Genomic DNA, 27,361 nt, shown 5'->3' on the forward strand with positions numbered 1-27,361 from the left:
TCCATTGGATTCTTAATAGATGACCTGAACTCAGCCTACAAGGTTAATATGTTATTAGGTTACTTCTCTTCATACACATTGCTCCATAATTACTCCAGCTCTTTAGTGTTTTTTTTACTTCTTATAAGCTAGGAAAATAAAACATGTGAGTCATGTATGAGAACTAGCCTTAGAGGAATGAGTGAGTGATATATGAGATTGTAGCTTAGATTTTATTACTTACAAAAATGATGCCATCTGTAATGTGTTTTTAACAGGGGATGATGGTTCATCTGAATGGCCAGATACTCACATAATACTTTGATTATTTTTTTTAAAGTACAAGTTAACTGACCGCTATACAAGAATAAAACCACCACATACGTGAAAAAGCCTTTAAACCCATTTTAAAAGAGACCAGTATCTTGGTTAATTATAGGTCAAAAGAAAGGCAGGGGCATTTCACAGCACGGGGAGGAGAGGGAGGTAGGCATATAGTAGCCCTGCTGTCTGTACCCATCCCAGGGTCAAAAGGTCTAGTCTTTGTGGCCACAGCCAGAGTGATAACACAGAATGAAGCAGAAGATCAGAAAGAATGGTGCGTCCCAGCCCAGCTAAATGAGCGCCTTAATAGTTAGGCAAAATATTCAACTCATACTGAAGTTGTGGCCATGCAGTCAAAGCGCAGAAGTAAACCCAGTGGCAGGAAGACAAAATCACCACTGCCTACAACAGCAGTACAGCTACTATGTGCTGTAAGAGTGGCTGGCGATGGATCTGCTTTTTCGGTGATCCACCCTAGAGTATATTGCAGTTAGTCTTGCCATAGTGTAACAGAGGAATTATCATGATTGCCAGATCTGCCTGTGAAAGAGATGGCTGCTGCTTGCACGTATTTTTATAGTAGTTAAAAAGCAGCCCTGACAACACCTACTGCTTTACCAGTCATCTCTGATCAACAGCTATGATCAGTCTCTGGGAAAAGCTGCTATGCTCTGATTTTCTACCCAGCCTTGTGGGGATCTCTCAATAAGATAACCAGCACTTGCCATAATAACCAGGAGAGCTGCTACTTAGGGCACATAAATCTCACACCCAGTTGTCTGTGACTGCTGCAGATCAAAAGTGTTGGCTAACAAAATCTGCACCAGAAGCAGACATGTTAATTAGCTATTCCAGTTTAATTCACTGGAGTAATTACCTAATACTTACCTAATTAGCCAATACTTTCATCTGCCACAGCTAGATGTAAATGCCAAATGGGAGCTTTGGGCCCCTCCAATCAATACTTTAAGCCACTTTAAAAATTATTGCATGTAACAACAGACTCAGAGGAGCTCATTCTAGGCAGCAGCCCTAGCACCCTCCGTTTATTTTTTTCATGTACCTAAAAGACAGTACACACGTCGGAAAAGTCAGTGCACATGCAGAGCCATCTCAAATAGATTCAAGTGCAGCCAACATTCCTTGCTTTGATAGATGTTTCTCCTATAAATATCTATAGTGTCAGTGTCAGAGTGGTTTTCAATTTAACCTGTTACAAGCAATTTTTGAATAGATAGCAAGACAGTCATTCCTGATTATGCTTTTATTTTTTTTATTTTTGTCAGAAAAATCTTTTAAACCATCAATAGCTAAAATCATCCGTAGATTGGTACGGAAAGTGTTTCTGTGGTAACCTCAATGCACCAATGGATTAATCTCTGCTAAACCAGCGTAGTTTGGGAATAATTTCTCCTTTCTGAATGATTTGAGATGTTCAGTTCACTTCCTCCTCTCTTGGGAGAATTATATCCTTATGGAAACAGGGGGTAGTAGACACTTTGTAACAGAGCTTGGTTTTGTGAGACTCACTCAGGTGTCTGTAATGTAGATGAGATGAGGATCTGCAATTTTAGACATTTATTGGAATGAAGCCTCAAACTGCCTTTGGGACTCTGTCTTTGCAATACTCACTCCCATGAGACATCTCACTGAAGGAACAGAGCTTGAGTACGGGTGGCAGACTCAGGCCTATACTGTAAGCTCTTTGAAGCAGGGAGTACCTTTTTGTTGTGTTTGTGCCGCACCGAGCACAGTGGGGACGTGGTCCATGACTGGGGCTGTTAAGTGCTAGCACAATACAAATAAATAATAATAAAGATGGTTTCTAGTCACTAAATTCAACCAGGTGAGTCTGGCCAGTTCCACAGCCAGAGGGCCTAATAACAGAAAATTCGTGTTCCTATTGCCCCAGAAATGTTCATTTCATACCAGACTTCTATTTTACATCTGCATGAACAAAATTCAGAACACAGCCCAGATATTAAAATATTCACTTGAACACTGTTGCGTCCCAAGCAACAAAGCTCCTTAAATCAAAGCAGTGAGACCCATAACTAGGCTTTATCAAACTCGTCCGCACTGCAGGAGTATTCACACACCACTCCCACTGTCCTTCCCCAGCATGCATTGGCTCAGAGTAAAACCTAGGGTAGATTCTCTGTGAGCAAGCTCTTCTTTCGTTGTGCCAGAGCCCTGGTCAAGAATCCAAAGGGGAAGTGACCAGATAATACAAAATAGGTTTCTAGCTCTACGAATGATTTGGATGACCAAAAAAATAAGGGGGGGGGACGAGTTTCGGAGGAGTATAAAAAGAGTTGTGTCATGGGAGCTGTTCGAAATGTTCAGAGTCCAGTCTGAAATCTCTGTTGTGCTTCAGGCTTCTGTTATAAATTTGAAACCCTAGAGCAGATTTGTCAAAAGGTTGGGTTGCTCAAAACCTTTTGTTCTGTTTCCAACTTTTATTTTGTGTTATATTATAGAAAATTAGCAATTGAAACAAAAAGTAATTTTGAAACAGAAAATCAAAATGTCCCATTACAGAAGAATTGAAACATTCCATTTCAACTTTACCAAAATGCTGTTTTTCAATATTTTTTCCACACAATCTTTCTTCAGATAGATGCATTCCTTATAAATGTTTTGCCACACAAACATTTCTGACCAGCTCCAGTTTACACAAATCCTTGTGATCCAAAAACATCAAGGTTCTTCTGGCTCTGGCTGTCACATGTACCTTACATGCATTTTCAACAGAACCCGATGGAATTATGAAGCTAGGCAGACAATTTGCATTCTCCACCCCTTTTGTTTGCAGAATGTACATGTGCTACATGAGCCTCACGCTTGGATGACTGCCAGGTGTGAGAACCAGGGACCCTGATCAAAGAGTAAGTGTATCAACAGCAGGAGGTTAGCTAGCCCTGGCCCTTATGTTACCTCAGCATAACGATGGGAGGTAAGTTAAAGTTCGAAATGACACTTCCAAAATAGTCAGTCTGAAGCTTTACCGTAAGAATGGGAGGTGAGTTAAGGTGAGAAGTGACACTCCTTCAGAAATAGCCAATCTGAATCCTGTAATACTGATCTGATGATGATCTACTGAAACAAATAGCAATGCATCTACAGGAAGAGGAATATTTTGCATCTGACTGGTTGAATAGAAAACATAAGAGAAAAAGTTCCATTGTTCTTTGAAATAACACTAAGTGAAAAGAGGGTATTTAACTCACTGCCAAGCTTCTTCAAATATTCATATTAGATCCTATAAATTAGCAGCTGTTGCAACAGAAGAGTGTTGTCCTTACCTGGTGTCAACCAAGGAGTGTTTTTCAGAAAGGGGGGAAGTCATAATATCCCTTTTAGCGGACTCCACTAAACCCGTTATGACTGAAAGGAAGGGTTATGCTGGGTAAGCAATTGAGTTTTGAATTTGTTTTGATAAGATAGCTGTTTTCTTTGTTTTAGCTTTTATTTTGAACATTGAACTACACTGCTGTTTAATCCTCTGGCATTTATTATACAATCGGAAAAGGAATGCAAACTGAAACCCCATTGTCTTATGAATCTCACTGTACTTTAAATGCAGATTATTGCTCAGTGATTTATCAAGATGTTGGGACAATATGGAAATCACAACTTTTGTTAAAATTTCAGTGAACTCCTGTATGTAAGATAATATAGAGTCAGTGTTTAAGTGCATTATTTATCCATCATTTCTGGGATAACTGTATTAAAGAAAGAATTACGGTTCTTCCCATTGCTAAGGTTAGTGGAAAATACTGACTTTTTTGCTAAACTTTATGGAGATAACAGTTACAAAGTATTTAAGGTTTCTAACGATTGTGTAATAGCTGCAAAAAATGGTTAATATTACATTAAACATGTCCAGAGACATGCCTTTGGCAAGACATAGAACGGTAAGACTTTCCCTAAACAGTAACAGCCAGTGACTGCAGTGGTAATACTGGAAGTGTGGGAATGCTGGGTCCACCTGCTGAAATAGTTTTTAACAGGAGCCTGAGCTGGCCAGCTGCTTAGAACCCATGAAGGGATCCAGCCACAAAGCCTTGGCAGAAAACTATAGGCAGATGCTGGCACTGCAGCCAATTCAGAATTAAATAAAAGGGCTAGTGGAGTTAGTGGGGAAGAAGTTGGATATGAATCCCAAATCCAGCTGGCTGTCTGGAAGGACCAACTCAGGAAACAAATTATTTGGAACAGATGCAGTATGCAAGCACTTTAATGCTGAATGCAACGGGGCAGCCTTGCCTCCCATCCTCCCTTTGTTTTCCTACCTAAATTGAGCCATTAGCTCTTTCCTTGTTGCTCTCTGTATTTCCTGATGTTTGCACTGGTTCTTCCTGAGGAGCTTTTCTCAGTTCTGACAGAATGGATTTTTCCAGCTCTTCTAGCTCTGCCTCTCTCCTCTTGTTTCTCTCCCTCCCTCTGTCCCTCCCTCTTGTGTCCTCACAGGTTTTCTTTCTTGTTCTTTCTCCTCTGTAGTCTGCCTGTCCTACACTCACACCTCTCCACTCACTGTATGATCTGTCCCCTTTTCCTTTAATTCCACCACCAGTGATACCTTCTTTCCTTATTTACTTCTTCACTCCAATCCCCCACAAAACTTCCCCACACTCTCTCCTCCTATCCCATCTGTCCTTTCCCCTACACTTTTACACTTTTTCTTCTCCTGCCGATCCTATCCTCTTCCTTCTCCTCTCGCTTTGCATTATTTTGGGAAGGAGCCTACACAGCTCACTCCCTTCCTACGGGGGTAGTGGTTTGCTCGTGAGACATAAGAATCTCTGTGATGGATTCCTCTTCAGTCACCCCAGTCTATACCTCACAGGTGGTGGTACCAGATCCCACTCTCCATGTTTTATATCAGTGGCAGAAATCAGAGGCTCTCTAGTACAACCCTCCTTCTCACTTGCCAGTTTCAGTCACATGACCAATAACAGAGATCCAATTACATAAAAAATGTTGAGGAAAGTAGTGAGTGTGAAGGTGCTTGAGTCCCACAGCTGCATCAGAGGGGCATCTACAGAACAGTAAAAACTGAATGGGAAGAGGACAAGCTGTTGCCATCCCCAGTGGTTGGGTCTATGACACATAGCCCTGATGTCATGAGCATAACATTCTAATAATGAATCTAAGTTACCAACCGAGCACTCAGATACTGTCTCTTGTGTCATGAATTCCCTTCTTTGTTTGATCTGACTTGTCCATAAAACCTCTCAAAACTTTTTTTCAGAAATGGGCTTGTTCATGTTAAAAACCCTCACTTGGATTCAATGGACGAAGATGTTCTTTATCACTTAAATTTAGGAACTAAAACACACAACCTAACAGTGATGTTTGGTGACATAAAGGTAAACAAAAAATGCAAAGGTTACAATAGCTCTAAATACAAATAATTTCCTTCATACTCGCCTTTCTTCAAACATCTCTTATTGTTACCTTTATCTAGCTCTGACTAGGAAGATGAGTTAAACGTCCCATAGGCCAATGCCATTCTCTGAAGCAACTTACAAAACCTGTACTGCAGATAGAGCAGTGGAGATTACCCTTCTTTTCTCAATAAAATATGTAGACTCAAAACCTAAACCTTTCACATACATAATTAGGTAAAATCCTCCCTGGTGGAGTTCCACTGACTTCAGAACTGAGAGAATATATTGACTTCTAAGGATGAATTTGGCTCATCGTGACGGTGATAGCTGTCGGTTCCAAGTCTACGTATTTTATTATTGAGGAAAGAAGGATGTGCTTATTGCTGCACGAGCAGCATGGATTCTAAATTACTTCAGAGAACGGCTTTCACCTCAATTTCTCAAGGAATTTCTACTCATCCTCTAGCCAAAGGTAAGATGATGTATATATGCAAAGATTCTTTCTGCCCCAAATCTACAAAGATCTGTAGTTCATCATATGGCCAGAAACCCAAACAAAAAGTTTTCTTTAATAAAACCCACCTTGGTAAAATCTAGTTTCCAATCTGCCATGACATCAGTGTAGTTACACAGGGGAGGAATATTTGGCCTGAAGTATCTGGCCATCATCTACTTGAGGCAAGTGACATAAGACTTCATCTTTCTGATTGAGATCTGAGGTCAAAATGCATCTTATCATGATTACAAATCTTTTCTGTTTACTGACTAAGGGATTGTCTACATGTGGGGGAAGGAGGTTAATGCACAACCTTTTGCTGAGCATCAGGTAACACACCATACACATGCCACATAATAGCGTACATATGGGATGATGTATCCTCTGTTGATGCACATCAGTATGTACACACGGCAACAGTTTGCTGTAAACTGAGGGTGTGGCATTCCCATGCTTCACTGCTGAGTGGTGTTTATTCTAGGACTTTTCTTGCTGTCTTGTGGGATGCAGAGCAGAAGCCAAGCTAGTTCAACAATTTTAAAAAGTCATGATTCATCTGCCTTTGCCCCATGCTTCTTTTCTGGGCAGGCTTGTGCCACTTTTGAACTGCTGCCAGTCAACCTGGACCCAACAATGCCCTGCTCTGCTATGCTGGCAACCTCAAATGTTAAGGTTGCCAGAGGCTGCTTGGGCAGTATTTCAGGATTCAAAGCTGGATGAATTCGACTTGGGACTTTGCCTCCCACGCCTCTGAGCAGATGACATGGCGGCGGTGGCTCCTCCAGCAACAGGAGCGTCCTCAGCGGTGGTGGAACTGGGACGTAGATGAGGATGAAGAGGAAGATACTGACCAACTGGCGGTGGAGGACTTGTTCCTTGAGCAGCTTCACAGCATGCAGTGTGGCTTCTGGGCTCAGGGAACCAGCATAGATTGGAGGGAATGGCTTGATCTGCAAACCTGGGACAGCCAGCAGTGATGAGAGAATTTCAGGATTGGGAAGGCAACCTTTGGTGAGAGACATGCTGAACTAATTCCAGCGCTGCAGAGGTAGCATGCCAATCTGCTGTGCCTCATACCTGTGAACAGGCAGATTGCAGGCTGCCATTGCTATCTGGAAGCTGGCCACCCCTGTATGCTACTGCTCTGTTGTGAATCAATTCAGCATGGGGAGATCGGTTGTTGGGGCCATTGTGTGTGATGCCATGGAAGAGGTACTGTTGCACCAGGTTATAAAGCTTGGTAATGCTTAGGAGGTTATTGATGGTTTTACATGTAAGGGATTCCTTAATTGTATTGGGCAACTTATGGGACTCATGTACCTGTCATTTTCCCCCGATCAGGGCTCAGGGGTATTTCTCCATGGTGCTCTCCAGGGCTTGTCAACCATTTTGGCAAGGTTACACACATAAATGCAGGGTGGTTTAGAAGGGTCCACAATTCAAGGATCTTTTGCCCCTGAGAACACTACGGACATTAATGGTGTGGATATTGCTCCTGGGAGACCTGTTTACCCTCTGCTCCCCGGGATAATGAAGCCATTCCCAGGCCACTTGGACAGAAGGAAGGAAGGAACTGTTTACTCAATACCTTAGAAGCATCAGAATGACAGCGGAGTGTGCATTTGTTTGTTTGAAAGGGAAATGGTGCTGTTTGCAGAATAGGTTGGAAGCAGCAGAAAGAAAACATTGCTTGCTGCCCTAAGAGTAATATGCGCTGCAACAGGACATTTTGGCTTTATATTGCCTCCAGGAGTTGCCTCTACATCTCCCTGTCTCTTTCTATACTGTCTTTGACTAATGCACTGCTTTCCCTGTCAATTGCCATACTGTCCTTTGCTACTGCAACCATCTCCCAGAAAGCTCCTTGTCAGTTTCATTTTCAATTCTCAGATACTGCCTCCCCCCTCTGCATTTTTTGAGGGTTTTGGAGGACTCTGTATTGATGTCCATGAACATTTCCACAGGACTTTTCCCTTTTCTCCCTCTCAGGTTTATTCTGCTGTTGATAAAGGCCCTGTCCTTGAGGGTCTGACCAGTGCAGGCACACAGCAGTTGCGGGTATTAAAAAATGACAGTTATTGTTCACATTCTAGGAAAGCTGTGATAGCTATTTTTTTAACATGTGTTTCTGCCTTTACCTCTCTGCAATTCTTCCCAGTCTTGGGGACCTTGAAGATGGTATGTGGTGTTTGTGTTGGGATTTTTGTCTGTGCGGTATATCCGTGTGGCTTTACCATTGTTCCTTGGAGGGTGGGGTTGAGTGAGGCGGACTTGGGAATTAAAGTCCCCTGCCTAGTTTTGCTGTGCCTTTTAAGTGCTTATATGGTATCAAAGGAGTTAGCAGGGTGAATCTGGGGGTGAGCCGTATAGTAATCCCTTCTCCATCTCTTTTAGGCTGTCCTGACTCTGGCTGAGGTTATGCTGAGGTGGGTGACTAGGAGGCAGAGAATGCCTCTCCTTATTCAAAAAGGCAAAAGGCAGACCAGTGAGATATGCTGTGAAGTTAATCACCAAGACAGTCCCTCCAAAAGTGCTGCAGGAGTGGAGGGGAGTCACTAGCTATACCAGTGAGGATGGCCGTGCAGCTGTTCCTCATAATCTTAGAACAAAAATTGAGCCATTTCTCTTAGATTGTGATTAGATATCTCCCCTGCAGGCATGTAGAAAGTGAAAAGAAAAAACAGACAGGGTTCTGCAATGATTGCCTGAAGCATTCACTGTTACCAACTGAGGGAAGGAAAGGGAGATCGGAGCACGGGCATGTGTCTTCCATGGCATAGGCCTGAAATTGGTCAGTAGTTGGGGCTTTAGCATGAGACAAAGGCCTGGCCAGGGTAGGCACCATTTTGGAAAGGTTTACAGGGCTAGGAGGTTCAATGGACAATGTTTGTCTAGGGAGGATGGCAGGCAGGGACGATCGGGTTATCAATGGCCGTGGCCATGGGATGCCCAAAACAGAAGTCAGTGTTACAGTACAGCATCATCATCAATTAAAAGTTAAATAGTAAATCATTAAAATAATTAAAAAAAAACTTACATGCTGAGTTTCCCTCCGTAGGATCAGTCTCAGTCCTGGTCTTGGTGGCTGCCTGATGATTGAGGTTGGTTGCTACAGCGCAGGAATTGGGCTCATGTTCTACCTGGCCAGCATCAGGGTCCTGGATCCTGAATCGATCCTGGCTTTATGGGGAGATCTCTTTACCGGCCTCTTCATGTTATACCCCAATGTATCTTACATGTCATCCCTATGGGGGGCAGGCTAGAAGGGAAGAGAGAAGGTGGCCAGCAGACTCCACAAGCTGCCTGGGTTGGGTGGTCACGCAGCTATGCAAAATCCTGTCCGGTTCCACAAAAAAATTGACAGGTTACATGTCCGAAGGATTTTTCCTATTGTCTCTCCATGTAATGTAGGTGCCCCTGAGCTGTTTGCTCTTTATCTGGCACTGTTCAGTATGCTGGCTTCTTGGAGAAATCTGCTGAACAATGTCCACAAAAAGGTCTTTATTCTGATGGCTTGCCACAAGAGCTTCCTGCCTTGATGTTTCTCTCCAGATAGTGGTTAGATTGGGGGTCTCAATGCAGCCAAGTGGCTGTCTGAGACATGTAATGGGGCTTCTGGAGTATTATCACAGGTATTGTGATAAACTGGAATCTAGGAGCAAATGGACAAAATCTGGCACTGTGCCAGCTTACAAATGGGGTAGGGGACACCTGGTCAATTTGACCCCAGAGCAGGGGAGGGCACACAGGTAAACAGACAGGTCAGTAATGGTCACAAAGCAGAGTGAGACAGCTGTTGAAGGACAGCCAAAGTAATTTGCAGCATTATTGCTTATACACGAACGCTTTCCCCACAGCTCTGCCAAACACCTCATTTCTGACCTGCAACTGTCCCAGACCCCTCTTTTTCCTGAGCACGGTGTGCGAAACTGGGCGATAGTTTTACAATGTAAACAAGTATCCACTAGAGACTGTGTTGGTGGTCTGAAACCTCATGTTACTTCTGACCTCAGCAGCCAGATTTGAAATCAGGTTGGCAGAGGGGAACATTTAGTTGCATTTTAAATGTAGAGTTAGATTTTTGAAAATGTCATTTGTGAAACATTGTCTCCCCCCCCTCATTGTTTTTATGTCTCCAGCAGTGGTCAGTAATTCTTGTTGACACTACTGATAGAAGAAATTAGACCATTAGCTACTCTAACATCTGTTTCTGCTTTGCTGTCTGTAGGAATAGTAACAACTTAAATTCAGTGCATATATTACACTGATGTTATTTTGCATTTACTTGGCCAGGAATTAATATCCAAGTATTTGCAGCTGTACAGTAGTGAAATCCTATAGTAACACCATATGTAATTTTTAATGTTATTTCCTATGTTTTTAGAACCTAGAACTAATCTGATCCTCTATAGTCCTGGCTAAAAGAAAGAGAGAGCCTAGTTTGTTCATTCCCATGAGCAACAGTTAGAAACCTAACAAATAACAATAATATTTTCTATTTATGTACTCTCACTGCACCTTCCATCTGAGGATTTCAATGCACTTTTACAAACATAAGCTTCACAATCATTCTGCAAGGGAAGTAAGAGTTCTTATTCCCATTTTAGAGGGATAATGTGAGGCACAAAAAGATTAAGTAACTTGCCTAGGAAGTTAGGAAGGAAGCCTGTGGCAACACCAGGACATTTGGACAATATATCTTAGAAAAGCCTGAAATAAATAGGAATCGAATCTGAGTTCCATCCGCTAATCATAAAGCCATCCAAATAAACACTTGATATCAGGCCTGGTCTGCACTACAAGTTTATGTCGGATTTAGCAGCGTTAAATCGAATTAATCCTGCACCTGTCCACACAACGAAGCCATTTTTTTGGAGATAAAGGGCTCTTAAAACTGATTTCTGTACTCCTCCCCAATGAAGGGATTAGCGCTGAAATCGACATCGCTGTTTCGAATTAGGGTTAGTGTGGACGCAATTCAAAGGTATTCGCCTCCGGGAGCTAACCCACAGTGCACCGTTGTGACCGCTCTGGACAGCACTCTGAACTCAGATGCACTGGCCAGGTGTACAGGAAAAACCCTGGGAACTTTTGAATCTCATTTCCTGTTTGGCCAGGCGAGCTCAACACCACAGATGACCATGTAGAGCTCATCAGCACAGGTGACCATGCACTCCCAGAATCGCAAAAGAGCTCCAGCATGGACCGAACGGGAGGTATTGGATCTGCTCGTTTAATGGGGAGAGGAATCTGTGCTATCAGAACTACGTTCCAAAAGATAAAATGCCAAAACATTTCAAAAAATCTCCGAGGCCATGAGGGACAGAGGCTACAGCAGGGACACAACACAGTGCCGCCTGAAACTTAAGGAGCTCAGACAAGTGTACCAGAAAACCAAAGAATCAAACGGATGCTCCGGGACAGACCCCCAGACATGCAGTTTCTAAGCTGAGCTGCATGCAATTCTAGGGGGGGGCCGTCACCACTAGCCCACCCCTGTCCGTGGACTCCGATGATGGGGTACTCTCCGCCATGCCTAAGGATTTTGTGGATGGGGAAGATGAGGAGGAGGAGGACAAGCTTGAGGAGAGCACACAGCACACCATTCTTCCTGATAGCTAGGATCTTTTTATCACCCTGACTGAAATACCCTCCCAACCCAACCAAGCCAGAGAGGGGACCTCTAGTGAGTGTACCTTTTTAAATATAATACATGTTATAAAAGCAAGCGTTTTTTAATGATTATGTAACCCTGAGGACTTGGGATGCGTTCATGGCCAGTACAGCTACTGGAAAAGTCTGTTAACGTGTCTGGGGATGGAGCAGAAATCCTCCAGGGACATCTCTATGAAGCTCTCCTGGAGGTACACTAAAAGCCTTTGCAGAAGGTTTCTAGGGAGAGCAGCCTTATTCCATCCTCCATGGTGGGACACTTTACCACACCATGCTAGTAGCAAGTAATCTGGTATCATTGCATGACAAGCCTGGCAGCGTATGGTCCTAGAGTTTGCAAGCAACATCCATTCTATATCTCTCTGTGTTATCCTCAGGAGAGTGATATTGTTCATGGTAACCTGGTTGAAATAGGGGAATTTAATTAAGGGGACATTCAGAGGTGGCTGCTCCTACTGGGCCGTTTGCCTGTGGCTGAAAAGAAATCCTCCCCACAGTTAGCCATGCGGGGGGGGGAGGTGGTATTGGTGCTGAGCTGCTTAAGTTTGGCTAGCAGGGATCTTCCCTGATACCCCCCAGCCAAGCGGTGGGGTGAGGGGTAAAGCAATCATCCCCGAGAATTGGATGGGGGGTTAGTTTGGTTTCTGCTGCTGCACGTTAACAGCACTAAATGGCCAACTCAACGGGCTTTGCTTGGTATGGGAGAGGAGGGCACTGCTGTTATGAAGGTTGTAGAAGCTGAAAGACTATGGCTTACCATGGCCACCTGCAAGCTGAATTCTGTTGCCCAGCACTACATGTGTGATCTTTAATACCAAAGCCGCAGGCACTCAATATAAGATGCAAAATGCGACCTTGTACCAAAATCACATGTGCTATGTAATGGGAATAGTGTTGTTCACCATGAAAGAGTACAGTCATTGTTCTGTAAAATGTATCTTTTAAAATACTTCACTCCCTTTTTTTCCTCCAGCAGCTGCAAATGTTTCAAGCCTCCCCCCTCCGTCCCAAAGGCTATCTCAGATAAGGCGGTGAAAAAAACGCACGTGTGATGAAATATTCTCTGAGCTCATGCAGTCATCTGGCACTGGCAGAGCTCAGCAGAATGTGTGGAAGGACACAATAGCAAAGTACAGGAAAGTGGCAAATGAACGTGAGGAGAGGTGGTGGCAGGAAGATCAGAGGAGGCATGAGGCAACGCTGATGCTACTGTGGGATCAAACAGACATGCTCCGGCGTCTGGTGGAGGTTCATGAATGGCAGCAGGATCACAGACAGCTGCTGTAGCTCCTGTTTAACCACCCTCCCTCCTCCCCAAGTTCCATAGCCTCCTCACCCAGACACCCAAGAAGGCAGCGGGGGGGGAGGCTCCGGGCACCCAACCACTCCACCCCAGTGGACAGCCCAAGCAACAGAAGGCTGTCATTCAACAAGTTTTGAAGTGGCCTTTTCCTTCCCTCCTCCCCTCCTCCCACACCCCACCCGGGCTAACTTGTGAGTTATCTCCCTATTTTTATAATCAATTAATAAAGAAGACATGTTTTTTAAACGATAGTGACTTTATTTCCTTTGCAAGCAAACTGTGATCAAAGGGGAGAGGGCGGGTGGCTTACAGGGAATTTATAGGCAACGAACGGGGAGGGTTTTCATCAAGGAGAAACAAACAGAAGTGTCACACAGTACCCTGGCCATTCATGAAACTGGTTTTCAAAGCTTCTCTGATGCGCACGCTTCCTGCTGTGCTCTTCTAACCACCCTGGTGTCCGGCTGTGTGTATTCAGCAGCCAGATGATTTGCCTCAGCCTCCCACCCCACCATAAACATCTCGCCCTTACTCTCACAGAGATTGTGGAGCACACAGCAAGCAGCAATAACAATGGGAATATTGGTTTCGCTGAGGTCTGAGCAACTCAGTAAACTGCGCCAGCGACCCTTTAAACGTCTAAATGCCACACTCTACCACCATTCGGCACTTGCTCAGCCTATAGTTGAACTACTCCTTACTACTGTCCAGGGTGCCTGTGTACGGCTTCATGAGCCAGGGCATTGAGGGGTAGGCTGGGTCCCCAAGGATAACTATAGGCATTTCAACATCCCCAACAGTTATTTTGTGGTCTGGGAAATAAATCCCTTCCTGCAGCCATTTAAACAGACCAGAGTTCCTGAAGACGCGAGCGTCATGAACCTTTCCCGGCCATCCCAAGTTGAAGTTGGTGAAATGTCCCTTGTGGTCCACCAGTGCTTGCAGCACCATTGAAAAGGACCCCTTGCAGTTTATGTACTGGCTGCCCTGGTGGTCCGGTCCCAAGATAGGGATATGCGTTCCGTCTATAGTCCCACCGCAGTTAGGGAATCCCATTGCAGCAAAGCCATCTAGTATGACCTGCACATTTCCCAGAGTCACTACCTTTGATAGCAGCTCAGTGATTGCGTCAGCTACTTGCATCACAGCAGCCTGCACAGTAGATTTGCCCACTCCAAATTAATTACTGACTGACCAGTAGCTGTCTGGCGTTGCAAGCTTCCACAGGGCTGCTATCATCTTGGTATTCTTGCACTTCAGGGCAGGGGAAAGCAAGTCACAAAATTTCATGTAAGTGCCCTTACACAAGCAAAAGTTTCGGAGCCACTGGGAATCATCCCAAACCTGCAACACTATGTGGTCACAACACTCTGTGCTTGTTTTCTGGGCCCAGAATCAGCGTTCCACGGCATGAGCCTGCCCCAGTAACACCATGATCTCCAAATTGCTGGTGACCGCAGTTTTAGAGAAATCTGTGTTCATGTCCCCAACACCGTGCTGCTGTCGCCTCCTCGCCTGGTTTTTCAGGTGGTGGTTCTGCATAAACTGCACGATAATGCGCGAGGTGTTTACAATGGTCATAACTGCTGGGGTGAGCTGAACGGGCTCCATGCTTGCCATGCTATGATGTCTGCTCAGGCAATCAAGGAAAAAGGGTGCAAAATGATTTTCTGCTGTTGTTTTCAAGGAGGGAGGAAGGGTTGACTGACGACATTTACCCATAACCATCCGCGACAAATTTTTGGCCCCATCAGGCATTGGGAGCTCAGCCCAGAATTCCAATGGGCAGTGGGGACTGTGGAAACTGTGGGATAGCTACCCACAGTGCACCGCTAAGAATGTCGACGTTTGCCATGCTACTGTGGATGCACACCGCCGAATTAATGTGCTTAGTGTGGACTCATGCACTCGACTTTATACAATCTGTTCCCAAAAATCGACTTCTGTAAAATCGGAGTACTTTCGTAGTGTAGACATGGCCTCAGTATCAGCACAAGTCCAGATCCTTTAACAAGGTTACAACATGAACAATGGTTATTCTAGCTAGAATATGGGTTTTATAAATCAGACTTAGTCCTCCTAAAACACGGTGTTGGCATATTTTTTTAAAAAATATACAGTAGATTTGTGATGGGGTTGGAATTATAAAATGCCACGTGTTTCTAAAAAGAATTTCCATATAAGAATTGCAAGACTAGATAATTGTGTTTTGTGGTTGCTTTACTTTCACATCTGCTCCCTTTGGGTATAAGATTCCACTAGAGGAACTGAGTGTAATATTAGAAGTGCAGACTGAGTATTGATCCCTGCTTTAGCTAGAATGGTACAGATAATCTTACATTCTATTTCTAGTTTGTCTGTGTTGGTGGCAGCCCTAACAGAATGAAAGCTTTTGCTCAGCTCATGCACAAAGAACTTGGACTTGAAGGAGATGGGAAAGACTTGAAAGATATTTGTGCTGGGACAGATCGGTACTCTATGTACAAGGTTGGACCAGTGCTCTCCATCAGTGTACATACTTTACCGTGTACTTAAAATACTTCCATTTTCAGCCCAACAATAGCTGAAGAATTTAGCACATTGTTTGTATTTCTTTTTTTAATGGTTCATATGGACTTAGCGCTTCTGAAAGCTGCTGGATTGAGAGCCCTGGACACTGAATAGGGAACATACTATGAAGAACAGCATTGCAAGAACAGCCTCAGTATCCTGACCTAGAGGAACTGCCTCGTGGAGTGAGAGGCTAGTTAAGTCTTTTTGCCCTTCAGTTCTTGGTCTCTGTGTTGAGACTGCCAAGATGGGTGTCAGTTATGGTGGTAATTTTTTGTTTGGACACCTATCCACTAATTATTGGATAATCTATCACGTTAATTTTATGTTGGCTGTCAATAAGCCATCAGATCACAACTTCCATGCACTACTGACCTGAGCTGGATTCAAATCTGTGACCTAGAGATAAAAGGCTCCTATCTCCCAAGCCATAAAGACCCCGCTTTTAACTGATGGGAAAAGTATTGGATTCTTCCAAAAATTCTACAGCCAGCACTGTTACATTGTTCACTATTTGCTATTTCCTAGAGGTAGTGCATATAGAAATAACCGCATAGTTCAACAAGCCAGCAGGTTGGCCAATGGTTTAAACATTGTGATTACCACAGCAGGTAATTTTCTTCCATCACATCTCTTAGGCCTGATCTATGCTTAAAACTTAGGTTGGCATAGACTTAGGTTGAAAAATCCATGCCTGAGCACTGTGGCTACGCCGATCTAAACCCTGGTGTAGACACAGCTTCTATTGACTAAGCTATCTTCGCTTGGGGAGGTGGAGTTCCTACGGCAATGGGAAAACCCCTTCTGTCATGAGAGTGTGTTTATGGGGTTATAGAGGCATAGCTACAGCACTGTAGCTATGCTGCTGTAGTGGATGTAGACATGGCCTCATTGCCTCAGGGGTTGGCAAGCTGGAAATATCAACAATTCCACTCCCAGTCGCTTTGCATTTCTGTTGTGTCTGCCATCAGAGCATCCAAAAGTGCTAATTGATTAAACTTCTCAATATTCTATGAGGTAGGAAAAGGTAATTATCCTCATTTTACGGCGAGACCAAGGCACAGAGGTTAAGTGACTTACACAAGATCACATCTCCTACTCTCTAGAGATGCCCTGATTCCCATGCATGTGCTTTTAATTCATAATGGACTAATCCAGTGGCAAATTTTCCCTTTACCCTAAAAAAATTTTCAGCGGTTATCACCAGTAAAATCTTTGTCACTCATAAAGCTACATTTAAAATTTTAATAAGCCTAGTGAAAATCTGCTGTTGCTTGATCGTTTGGTTTCTATAAATTATTTCCCCTTACTTTCAATACTTGGACTAGAGCACATGCTCATGCCTGCTCATGAATTTCCCTTTTCCACACTTCTAGTACACATGTGGACAAAAGATTAATAGGCACGGAACCCTCTCCTGTTCCCAAGGATGCCAATGGGAGTTTTGCCATGGATTTCAATAGGAGCCAGATCAGGACTGAGAATTATGATTTATAAAAAAAAAGATTCTTATGTTTGAGTCATGTCATATTTCTTGGCATCCTGTGTATTCAATTTGCAAGGTCCCTGTGTTACAACAGAAAGCGGGAATATTTTGCTCAGCTCAGCAACCTGAAAGTTCAAGAGGTAAGATCACTTCATACCATGCCCAAACTATGAAATATAGTTGAAAATATTACAACCATTCCCTAAAAGCCTTACGGTGGCAATCTTATTTTGTTATTATTCTTTAAATATCAACAACACTTTTGGCATGGTATAAAATCTTAATCCTGCAATAACCTACATATGTCATTTTACTCATCTGAGTAGTCCTAACTTTACTCACATGAGAAGTTAAGGAGACCACTCACCTGAGTGAAGTTACACACTTGTGTTTGCAGGACTGGAGCCTAAAAAGCAGACACAGAAAAGACAGGTCTCTGGGAAAAACAAGAGGAAATAATGACATTTTTATTTTTGCTCGATCAGTCTAAAATTCAGTGACAACTGTGACACTATCAGGATACAATCCTAATATAAAGCCTTGTCTACACACAAACTTATACTATTTTAGCTAAATTAGTTTTAAAACACACTGTTCGTTAAACCAATGGAAGTCTGTGTGTGGACAAGGCCTAAGACAAGATGTATCATGTGACTGAGCCAAACAATAGGAAATAAAGAGAAGAGAAGATAAAAGAACAGTAATAACTTCACAGTTTCATAGGCTACCTGTGTGTACAACTTGTCAATTCTAAATTATTTGTTCTTGTTTTAAATCTCCTGACCTAGACATCATTAGTTGACTGATATCTTTCAGGCATCAAGAAACCAGCCAATTAATGATGGCTAGGTCAGGAGCAACTTTCCAATGTGCATTGAACACGGCATGATTCTGATGGTAAGTAGGATAAAATTTCTGGCCAATGCCCCATTAGATGATTTGTTATGAGTTGCTGCTGATGTCATGTTTTAGCAAGATGCAAACAGGCTCAGAAATACTAGGTGTATTTATAAAAAAATGAGGAGTCCTTGTGGCATTTTAGAGACTAACAAAATGGGTTTTAGCCCACAAAAGCTTATGCCCAAATAAATTTGTTAGTCTCTAAAGTGCCACAAGGACTCCTCGTTGTTTTTGCTGATACAGACTAACACGGCTACCACTCTGAAACCTGTCACCATGCTAGGGGTATTTATGAGATTTCTGCCTTGGCTATTTTTAATAAGAATAAAATGTTTAAAGCACTGACAAGGAACTCAGGCAGCTGTACAAGAATAATAAGAACACAAAAATATGTTAACACATAAAATGCAATAAAACATAATAAGACCATCTTCCTACAACAAAAAGAGAGAAGGATGGGACAAACTGCAAATGGAAAAAAGAAATGATGGAACTAATGATGTTCCCATTGGACCAGAATAAATCCTACCCCTTTGGAAACACCTGCCTCTGGGTTTTTGAAAGCAGAACTGATTTACTGACAAGACAGATTTAGGGAAAGGACATTCTCTCTGTACTGACTTTAGGCAAAGGGGATGAAAGTAGTAGGAAACTGCAAAAAAGACCTATGGCAGCACATCTCAGAGCCCAGGTCAATTGGGCTTGCACTACAGGACTAAAAATAGCAATGTAGACATTCAGGCTCAGGCTGAAGCCCAGGCTCTGAAATCCAGGTATGGGGGAGGTTTTTGGAGCTGCTATTTTTAGCCCTCCCAACTCAGAGAACCCAGGCTCTGACAGTTGCTGCTGCAGGGTTTGGAGTTGTGGGGGTTTTGTTTTTGTTATTGTTGTTTGGAACTGTGTGATGGGTAGTGCAAACATCACACTGGACCCGAAGGGTTTAAAAGGCAATACTGGACCCAGCTAGCCCCACCCCTCCAGACCTGCTGAGCATGCACTGACTGAAGGAATGGGTTAAAAAGAGCTCAGAAACCGAGGCAGAGGGTGGTGGACAGGCTGCAGGAGAAATAAACCCTTTTCCAGGAAGTCAGACAGAAGAGTGAGCCAGAGAAGAGACTACAGAGCAGGTAAGCCCCTCAGGCAGTGCCTTCTCCAGCCACCATCCCATTTGAGAACTTGCAGGACCTTGCTCCTTTGGACTCTTGTGTTGTAAAGTGATTGACTGTTTGGATGTGGCATAGGGCCTGCAACACTGCGCCTACACATAAGGTGATCTGCAGCCATTGTCATGTCGGCTGCAGGGATACTTTGTATTGCAGCTACAGGGTATGGAAGAAACTGGACCTGTGATGTATTTAGGGCTCCATGGGGTGAGAGCAATTCTGGGTTGGTTGTAGCCTCTCCATTATTACAATAATCATTCTTATTATTTGCATTACAATAGCACCTAGGGACCCCAACTGATATTGGGGCCCTGTTGTGCCTGGCACTTCACAAACATATTATTATATTTACTATTGATTTTTTTCTCTTGCTATAGCACCTAGGAGCTCTAGCCATGGACCAGGACTCCACTGTGCTAGATACAAACACAGAACAGGAAGACAGTCCCTGCCCAAACCAGTTTTCAGTCTCAGAATAAGACAAGAGACAACAGATGGACACAGACCGAGGAGTGAAAGGAAACAATGAGTCAATGTTGGTCACCATACTAAGCAGTGGTCTCAGCACACCGGCAGCCTAACCATTGTTATGTTTTTGTAGGAGAGTTTTGAGGAGAGATGCAAAGGTGGATAATGAGGTAGATTTGCAGATGTTTATCGGGAGCTCCTCCCAAGCGTGACAGAACAAGAGACAGTCCCTGCTCCAAAGAGCTTTCTATATGGCATCATTCCCTAATTTACCTGGAGAAAAACACCTGTGGGAACTAATGCTTAACCTGACACCATTCATTCCTGTGGGCTCCAACTCTGTGCTGCCAACTCCATAAGAGGATAGGGAGCACAGTAGGTGCACATAGAGTACCACCAGCGTACAACTTCACCTGGCGCCATGCTGTCAGGTGGGATCAGAGGGAGCAGTTCAGAGAAGCTGGCCCCGCACATGGCCATACCATGAAGGTATGATTCAGAGTCTGATGCTTCTCCCACAGAAATATCCCATTGACATCAATGGGAACAGGATACCTCTGGCTATATACTAATATTCTGAAGTAATTTTATAAATATGTATCAGCTTGAACAAAAATGATGATTAATGATGCCTTCATTTTCTTTCCTCTCAGCAACACGGGATGGGTATTCCTTGCATTTCTATTATGCTTCATGAACTAATCAAATTACTACACCATGCAAAATGCCGTGATGTTACTATTATACGCATCAGTACTTCTGGGGGCTTAGGTGAGCTACCAGCTTTACTACTGCCAGATGGAACAGATGTTTAATAAAACACAGCTAAGCAATAGGTCAAGTTATTAGGAGCTTTTCATATTTTTTATTTTTTTCAGGTCTGCAAACATCTAACAAAACATGAGATTTTATTTCAGGTCAACAAATATCAAACTTCTAATGGCTGGTTTAGCAGAAACATACATTTTCATAATACATGATATCTTGAAATCTAATACATCTGAATAATACTCTTTTCAGACACAAACCAGCTGACAGAAATTTACTCTTATTTCCTAAAATACACACCCATAAACTGATGCCATGCATGGAAAGTTTCAGCCCTAATAGAACATCTTTCACTCAGTTAATAATAATAAGTATAATCAATTGTTTCTGTACGGCAAGCCCATAGGTCCTAATCAGGATTGGGGCTCCATTGTGCGGGGTGCTATACAAATATGAATGGAGAGACAGTTCCTATCCCAGAGAACTTACAGTCTAAGGATGAATGGAAAAGATAGGCAAGGAATGGGGACTAAGAAATCTCTCTCTTATAATGGAAGAGTTCAGTCAATATGAATGACCCCATTAACTTGAAGTTCGGAAAATATAAATTCAGATTAACTCTCAGAGAGGAATTGGAATAACTATGTAATGGAAATAAAGCAGGCCTGATCATTCAGTCTGGATGCAGGCAAAACTCCCATTTCCTCCAATGCGAGCTCTGACTGCATAAACCCTTCAGGATTAAACCCAAATTGAGGAGCACAAAAAGGTATTTTAACCAATCCATGGACACCTTAGGACTTCACATTTGTTACTCTGCTGCACCTCCATAGAAGGTCATTTGGAATGTCATGACAGTAATGGGACAGAAAGCTAATCTTCTGCTCAAAACACACACAGCCCCTAGTGAATTAGCTAACCAAGAATCTCCTTTACCTTTTAGGAGTACAGGGCCTAAGATGCATCGTTTTTTGCGGGGGAGGGTTAGGGAGGGTTAGAAATCAAAATAGATATGCCTGTCTTTTCACCCTAAGCAAATATTCATTAAAACATAGACAAAATCATACATACAAACCAATAGCTACATGTGAACTTTCCTTGCACCACCTATGTGTCAGAAGAAATAAATACCCTTTAGCCAGCATATTCCCTTTGCAACCCTTCATATCCACACATGTGCACTTACTGAGTTTTACTTTGTATGTATTTGAATGGTTCTCTCATATATATATTTTGCTGATAAATATTCATATTAATTAAGATTTTACTGTAATAAATTAGGTTATAATTTAAATTATAAAAATTACGTAGCACTAACCTATCCCCAATCCCCACTTCTGCAGGCATTGACCCTGGAACTGTTGTAATAACAGACATTGCAGTGGATTCATTTCTTAAGGCTCGGTTTGAGCAGGTGATACTGGATAATATAGTTGTACGAAGCCCTGAACTTGATAAGGACCTTGTTGAGGAGCTACTGAACTGCAGCAAAGAGATTCATGACTTTCCAACACTTACTAGGCATACTATGATTTTTATGAGGGTGAGGAATATCTCTAATTTTCTATTCATTTTTTTTTCAAACATAAGACCAGATCCTGAAACCCTTGCTCAGGCAGAATGACCAGTGTAGTCAGCAGCAGAGTTGCCTGAGTAAGTACTGAGTAAAAAGCAAGGAAGGACTTTAGGTTTTGACCCACCATATATTTTAGAGACTTGTTTACAGGTCAGAAACAGAACTACTTTCATAATATGTCATGCCAATTTGCAGAACCATTAACTATAGTGTAATTGGCCTCTATTGCATCTGTCACTTAGTCAAATTTTGTAACAACATCACATCTGCAAAGAAAATATTATAACAATAGCAGTGAATCAAGCATGACAATTCATTCTGGAAAACATTCACTCCCTTAGGAAAGTATAGAATTCCCTGGATAGCACTTCCTGCTGTCCCTCAGCCCTACGGAGTCACAGAAATCAGCATATACTCAGTGAATCTCTGAAAGCAATAGGCACATAACATTAAGCAGTTAAAGTAAATATCCCCTAGTCTATAATCTTAACATAATTTTAACAGATAGGTTACACTAAATTACTTGCTATGACAGGATTATAGCTTCAGAATTACCAAACAGAAGAAAAATGTCTGTAAGTGTATGGCATTTGTGTAAATAAACCTTAGATCCTTGGCAATATCCTGGAACTGTTTCCTTTACAAAATTAAATGCTGATTGCAAAGTGGATTAAACGGAATAAATGAAGAATTAATAATTGGAGGAATATTTATAAACCTTTGGATCTGCTTGCAAATGCAGCCATCTGTGTTTCTCAAGGCCATGTTTTACTTAAATAAAAAGCCATTTGAGAGGATTAACAGTAGGAACGACAATGATATTAAAAGGTTTGTCCGGGGTAGTAAAGTTACAGGTGTACATTTGCCTGTGCCGAGGACATAACATCTAAGTGAGAAACATAAGCACAAGTGAGAAGGGGTTCATTGAAGATCAAAATTCAATTCCAAAATACTAGTAAAAACAAATCAGTGATGTTAGCAAGACAGGTCACTTACCAGGAACTGTAATTCTATGAGTCAATTGCCTGAATACATCCCTACTTGTAGAAATGTGCATATGCCCTCAGTATACAGCCAGAACCCTCTAGAGGAATTGTGTCCACCGTTGTACACATGCTTCTGCACAGATCCAGACTTTCAGACCCAAAGGCATATAAAGTGCTTCAACCCTCTGTATCCCAACTCAATTATTTTCCTACTTAGTCAAAAAATCATCTAAAGACTCAGAAGCAGGGAAGGTGGCTGGGCAATATGGATCCAGTAGCTACTAAGCAGCCTTTTTTTGTCCTTTGAGAATTGCCCCATTTGAAGATTAGCTAACGATAACAAACCCAACCCCGTTCCACAAAAGGAGTATTAACTGACTTAATGATTGCAAGACTACTCTTCCTCATTGGACATCAGCCCTACAAGCTAACTCAAGAGAAAGATGCCGCAAAGATGTGTGAATTGAGCTCCATATAGCAACCTTACACATCTCTGTTGCAGAGACTTTTCTAAGCAATTGTGTAGAGGCTGTTTCGGGTCTACTAGAAAGTTTCCGAGACCTGGTCTGCAATAGAAAATTAGCTCGTCATAACTATGTTGCTCAGGGATGTGAAAAATCTACAACCCTGAACGGTGGAGTTAGGCCAACCTAAGTCCCCATGTAGAAAGTGCTAGGTTGATGGAAGAATTCTTCATCGACCTAGCTACTGCCTCTTGGGGAGGTGGATTACCAACACTGACAGGAGAATCCATCTCATCGGTGCAGGGGGTGTCTACACTAAAGCACTAGAGCTGCAGCAGCACAGCTGTACAGGTTTAAGTATGGATAAGCCAAAGACCTCAATTAAAGACATGTAAAGTCACAGCAGGCTTGAACGTAATGAATGATTCACTTATTTTCGAAGCAAAGTTTATCAACCCTCTTGACTGGTCTCCATCTGCTACAAATAATCTCTGGGATTTGCAAAAAAGCTTTGTCCTTTCTCAACAGCAACTAAAAACATTTTGACGATAACTATCTAGCCTCACCTGCTAAATTAGGAAGATTAGGGACCAACAGTGATAGAGTGATAGATTGAGTCAAGTAAACTGAATCATCCCATAGGTCACCTAACCTTACAGCACACTGTTGAAGGAAGGCCTGGTTTTTCAGCATGGATCTCACCCGCTTTCTTTGCAAATGTTACAGCCACCAGGAATGCAGCCTTTATAGATCATTTTGAAGGCCATTTCCTAACCTAAGTGCTGCATTATGTGGGAGGACGCGACTGCCCTCAGCTGCCCTAGGGACAGAGCAGTGCAAGAGTATCTTTGCCCACTTGCCCTCAGGTTCTGCATCCTGTGAAGTGGGCAGCTTGGCCAGATCCAAGAATCGGGCCCTTAGAATATTTGAGAGTATGAGTGAGAGTTAATTGTTTTTCTAAATTGATCCTGAGTCTAAGAGGTTTGGAGAAGTGAGACCAAAGGTGTGACCCCTGGTAGAAAACAAAGTTGCCAAGGAAAAATTCTCGTAAACCATTTTGATTTCCTATAATTAACCATCTCCCTTTAAAAAAATAAGTTAAAACTAAGATTAAAAGGTCTTTTCCATCTCCATTTTCTCCACATAATGGAAGGGGCATATGTACCTAATTTGTTAATCCTTTTCTAAAGCAACTTAGTATGTTGTAGATTTCATCTGCCAGAGCCTCACAGAGCTATGCCAATTTACACAGCTGAGAATCTGCCACCATATCTCTATGTACTTGTGTTATTTTGGTCTTGGTTTTGTTAAAACTTCTATAGTGAACTCAGCTGTATTTTGTCATAGTAGATTGGCTTTAAAAATACATGACAAATGGAATATGAAATAAATAATTTAATGAGCCCTATTAAAATAACAATTTAATGCGGTTTTAAGTAGAATTTAGACAAATTCTGCCCTTTGAGAGAAACTGCCTGAGACTGCAGCCAGTTTTACTATGACTGTAAACTCCATATTGTATAGAAGGATGAGCAGTCACAGGTTTTTTTTCTTTCCAGGTCAAGGACAATTAGATGGAGCATTGTGTTCTTTTTCCAATGAAAAGAAGTTGGCGTACTTAAAGAGAGCTTACAATGCTGGTGTTAGAAATATTGAAATGGAGTCAACTGTATTTGCTGCTATATGTGGACTTTTTGTGGTCTAAAAGTTAAGATTTCTTGTCACAATCCATTTCCTTTTCATGTTTGTTTTCGTACACCTTTGCACTTCCTAATTTAATCTACATATGGATTTGGTAAGCTCTGGGATTTATACAATGTGAAAACTAAAAATGTATTCCAAGCTTCTTTCACTAAAAAGTATATTAACACAAATCCAGTGGCTTCATAAAATGTTTACTTGAAACTGCTTGTTTAGAAGTGCAGTGTATCGAAAAAACAATTAACTGTCTTGGCAAAACCAAAATTTCACTCAGCCCAGCTCTGAAAAGTTTCCTGGCTATGTCCCTGTCTCTGGTTTTCTTTTACTGGCTGCAAAGATCACTTGTCTCTTGCTAACATATTATGGGGCATACTTTCAGTGCATGTGGTGCATGAATTTTCCAGGCAACCTCTGGCAATTGAGCTCCTAAGGAGCTCTCGATAAAGCTTAAAGATTGCAGCTGCAGAACTGCACAGGGCGGGCAGTTATGATGACACTGTCTCTGCTTCTCCAGTATAGCTGCCCCTGTAAGTTCCAGGAAGTGCAGGTTACACCTTCCCAGGGAGGTATATTAAGCCCTTCATTTAACCCCTCCCACAATAAACCTGCATTATCTATGTGTGCTAGGAATATAGTCCTTTACTGCGGCAAATACCGTGCATATTTGGTGTATCATAAGTTACTTAAAAGGGTGTTTTTGTTTTTCTTATAGCTGCTGTTGTCTGTGTGTTGTCTGTGTCCTTAACCGATTTGAAGGTGACCAGATGAAGGCACCCCATGAAGTTCTAGTAGAATATCAGCGACGGCCTCAGCATCTGATCTCACTTTTTATCAAAAAGCGTCTTGGGTTATATAACCAAATGGAATTACTAGACAATGCATTTTTCCTTAATAACTAAGGAAAAATATACCCTGCTAATACACAAAATGAATGTTTTATGTATTTATCTCTGTATATTGATGCAGAGGTAGACATAAATACAATGTGTAGTGAATTCATATATAAATGAAACCATTTATAAGGAAAACAGAATGAAAGTTCCAAATTGTTTCAATGCATAGTTAGTGAAAACATTAAAGCCAGTTATAATGTAGTTATTTTGTCCTATAAGGGGATTTTACGGCATACACATTCATATAAAATTAACGCCTTATCTATAAAACATATACTTTCCACATCAGATCCCTCGACAGGCATAAAGATGCGTGGAGTGTAATCACACGTAGCTTTAGTGGGACTCAGTGAACCTGATTTATAAGGTGCTGAGCATCCAAAATTCCAGCAGGGCCTGTGGGTGTTCAGCATCTCTGAACATCTGGCCCTGTAGTGTTCCAGGATCCAGACCTAGCTAGGACTTGGTTTTGTTTAAATTTTACATATTTATATATCTGAGAAAAGGTCTGAAATGGAAAGTATGTAAGTATTGTTATAACACAAAAGGGTAGGCCACAGAAATCCTTCTTATAGCAAAAATAAAATTATCATCATGGTGGAACTGTTCACCAAGTGGGTGCAGGTTTGGGCCCCAAGGTGATTATTTAGAAAGCCAAAATTAGGCAAACTCAAACCAATCAGCATTTGTGGCATTATTGTTCTTCATTAAGTTTCAGCAAACATAGGTGATAGGCAGCTTATAAAGAGAGAATAAATATTATTGATACAAATTTCATTTTACTGTAAATTACTAACAAGTCCTGTATCCTTCCTATGTGTTTGCTAATCAGCACATAGAAATACAAATCATGATCTCTAACTTTGTAAATGGCTAAAAGGTTCTTTGTCGTTTGGATTTTTTACTTAACTTATGGCCTGATCCAGAGTCCACTTTTTTCACTTTCCCAGGACTTCAATGGGCTCTGACTCAGGCCCTATTTTTACGATCCATTCAAAGTCTTGTTTGCAATGAGAATCTTACAGTTTTGTAACAGTAATTTATAGAAGTTTAACTGTTATTTTAAATATTATAAACTTAATATATCACATTAAATAGAGAACAGGTCAGCAAAATGAACATGTTCTTATAATTTTAAACAGAAAATAGAATCAGAAGAAACTGTTACAAAAAGGTTTTTTTCATGGGCTATCCTAGACCCACAATTGTATGACCAATATTCATGAAATCTTCATCAA

General features: G+C 42.0%; 1 protein-coding gene across 1 annotated transcript; it reads left to right on the forward strand.

Annotated features, from left to right (window-relative positions):
* Window positions 1–3,686: 3,686 nt before the first annotated feature.
* On the forward strand, window positions 3,687–26,129 carry UPP2 (uridine phosphorylase 2). The gene is given in 9 exon segments (XM_073306887.1): window positions 3,687–3,712; window positions 5,558–5,675; window positions 15,521–15,679; window positions 20,389–20,506; window positions 21,847–22,026; window positions 22,029–22,046; window positions 25,089–25,214; window positions 25,635–25,644; window positions 25,943–26,129. Coding segments are annotated over 9 exon segments (942 nt in total).
* Window positions 26,130–27,361: the final 1,232 nt, after the last annotated feature.

This window comes from Lepidochelys kempii, chromosome 11 (assembly GCF_965140285.1).
Source record: "Lepidochelys kempii isolate rLepKem1 chromosome 11, rLepKem1.hap1, whole genome shotgun sequence".
Classification (NCBI taxonomy): Eukaryota; Metazoa; Chordata; order Testudines; family Cheloniidae; genus Lepidochelys; species Lepidochelys kempii.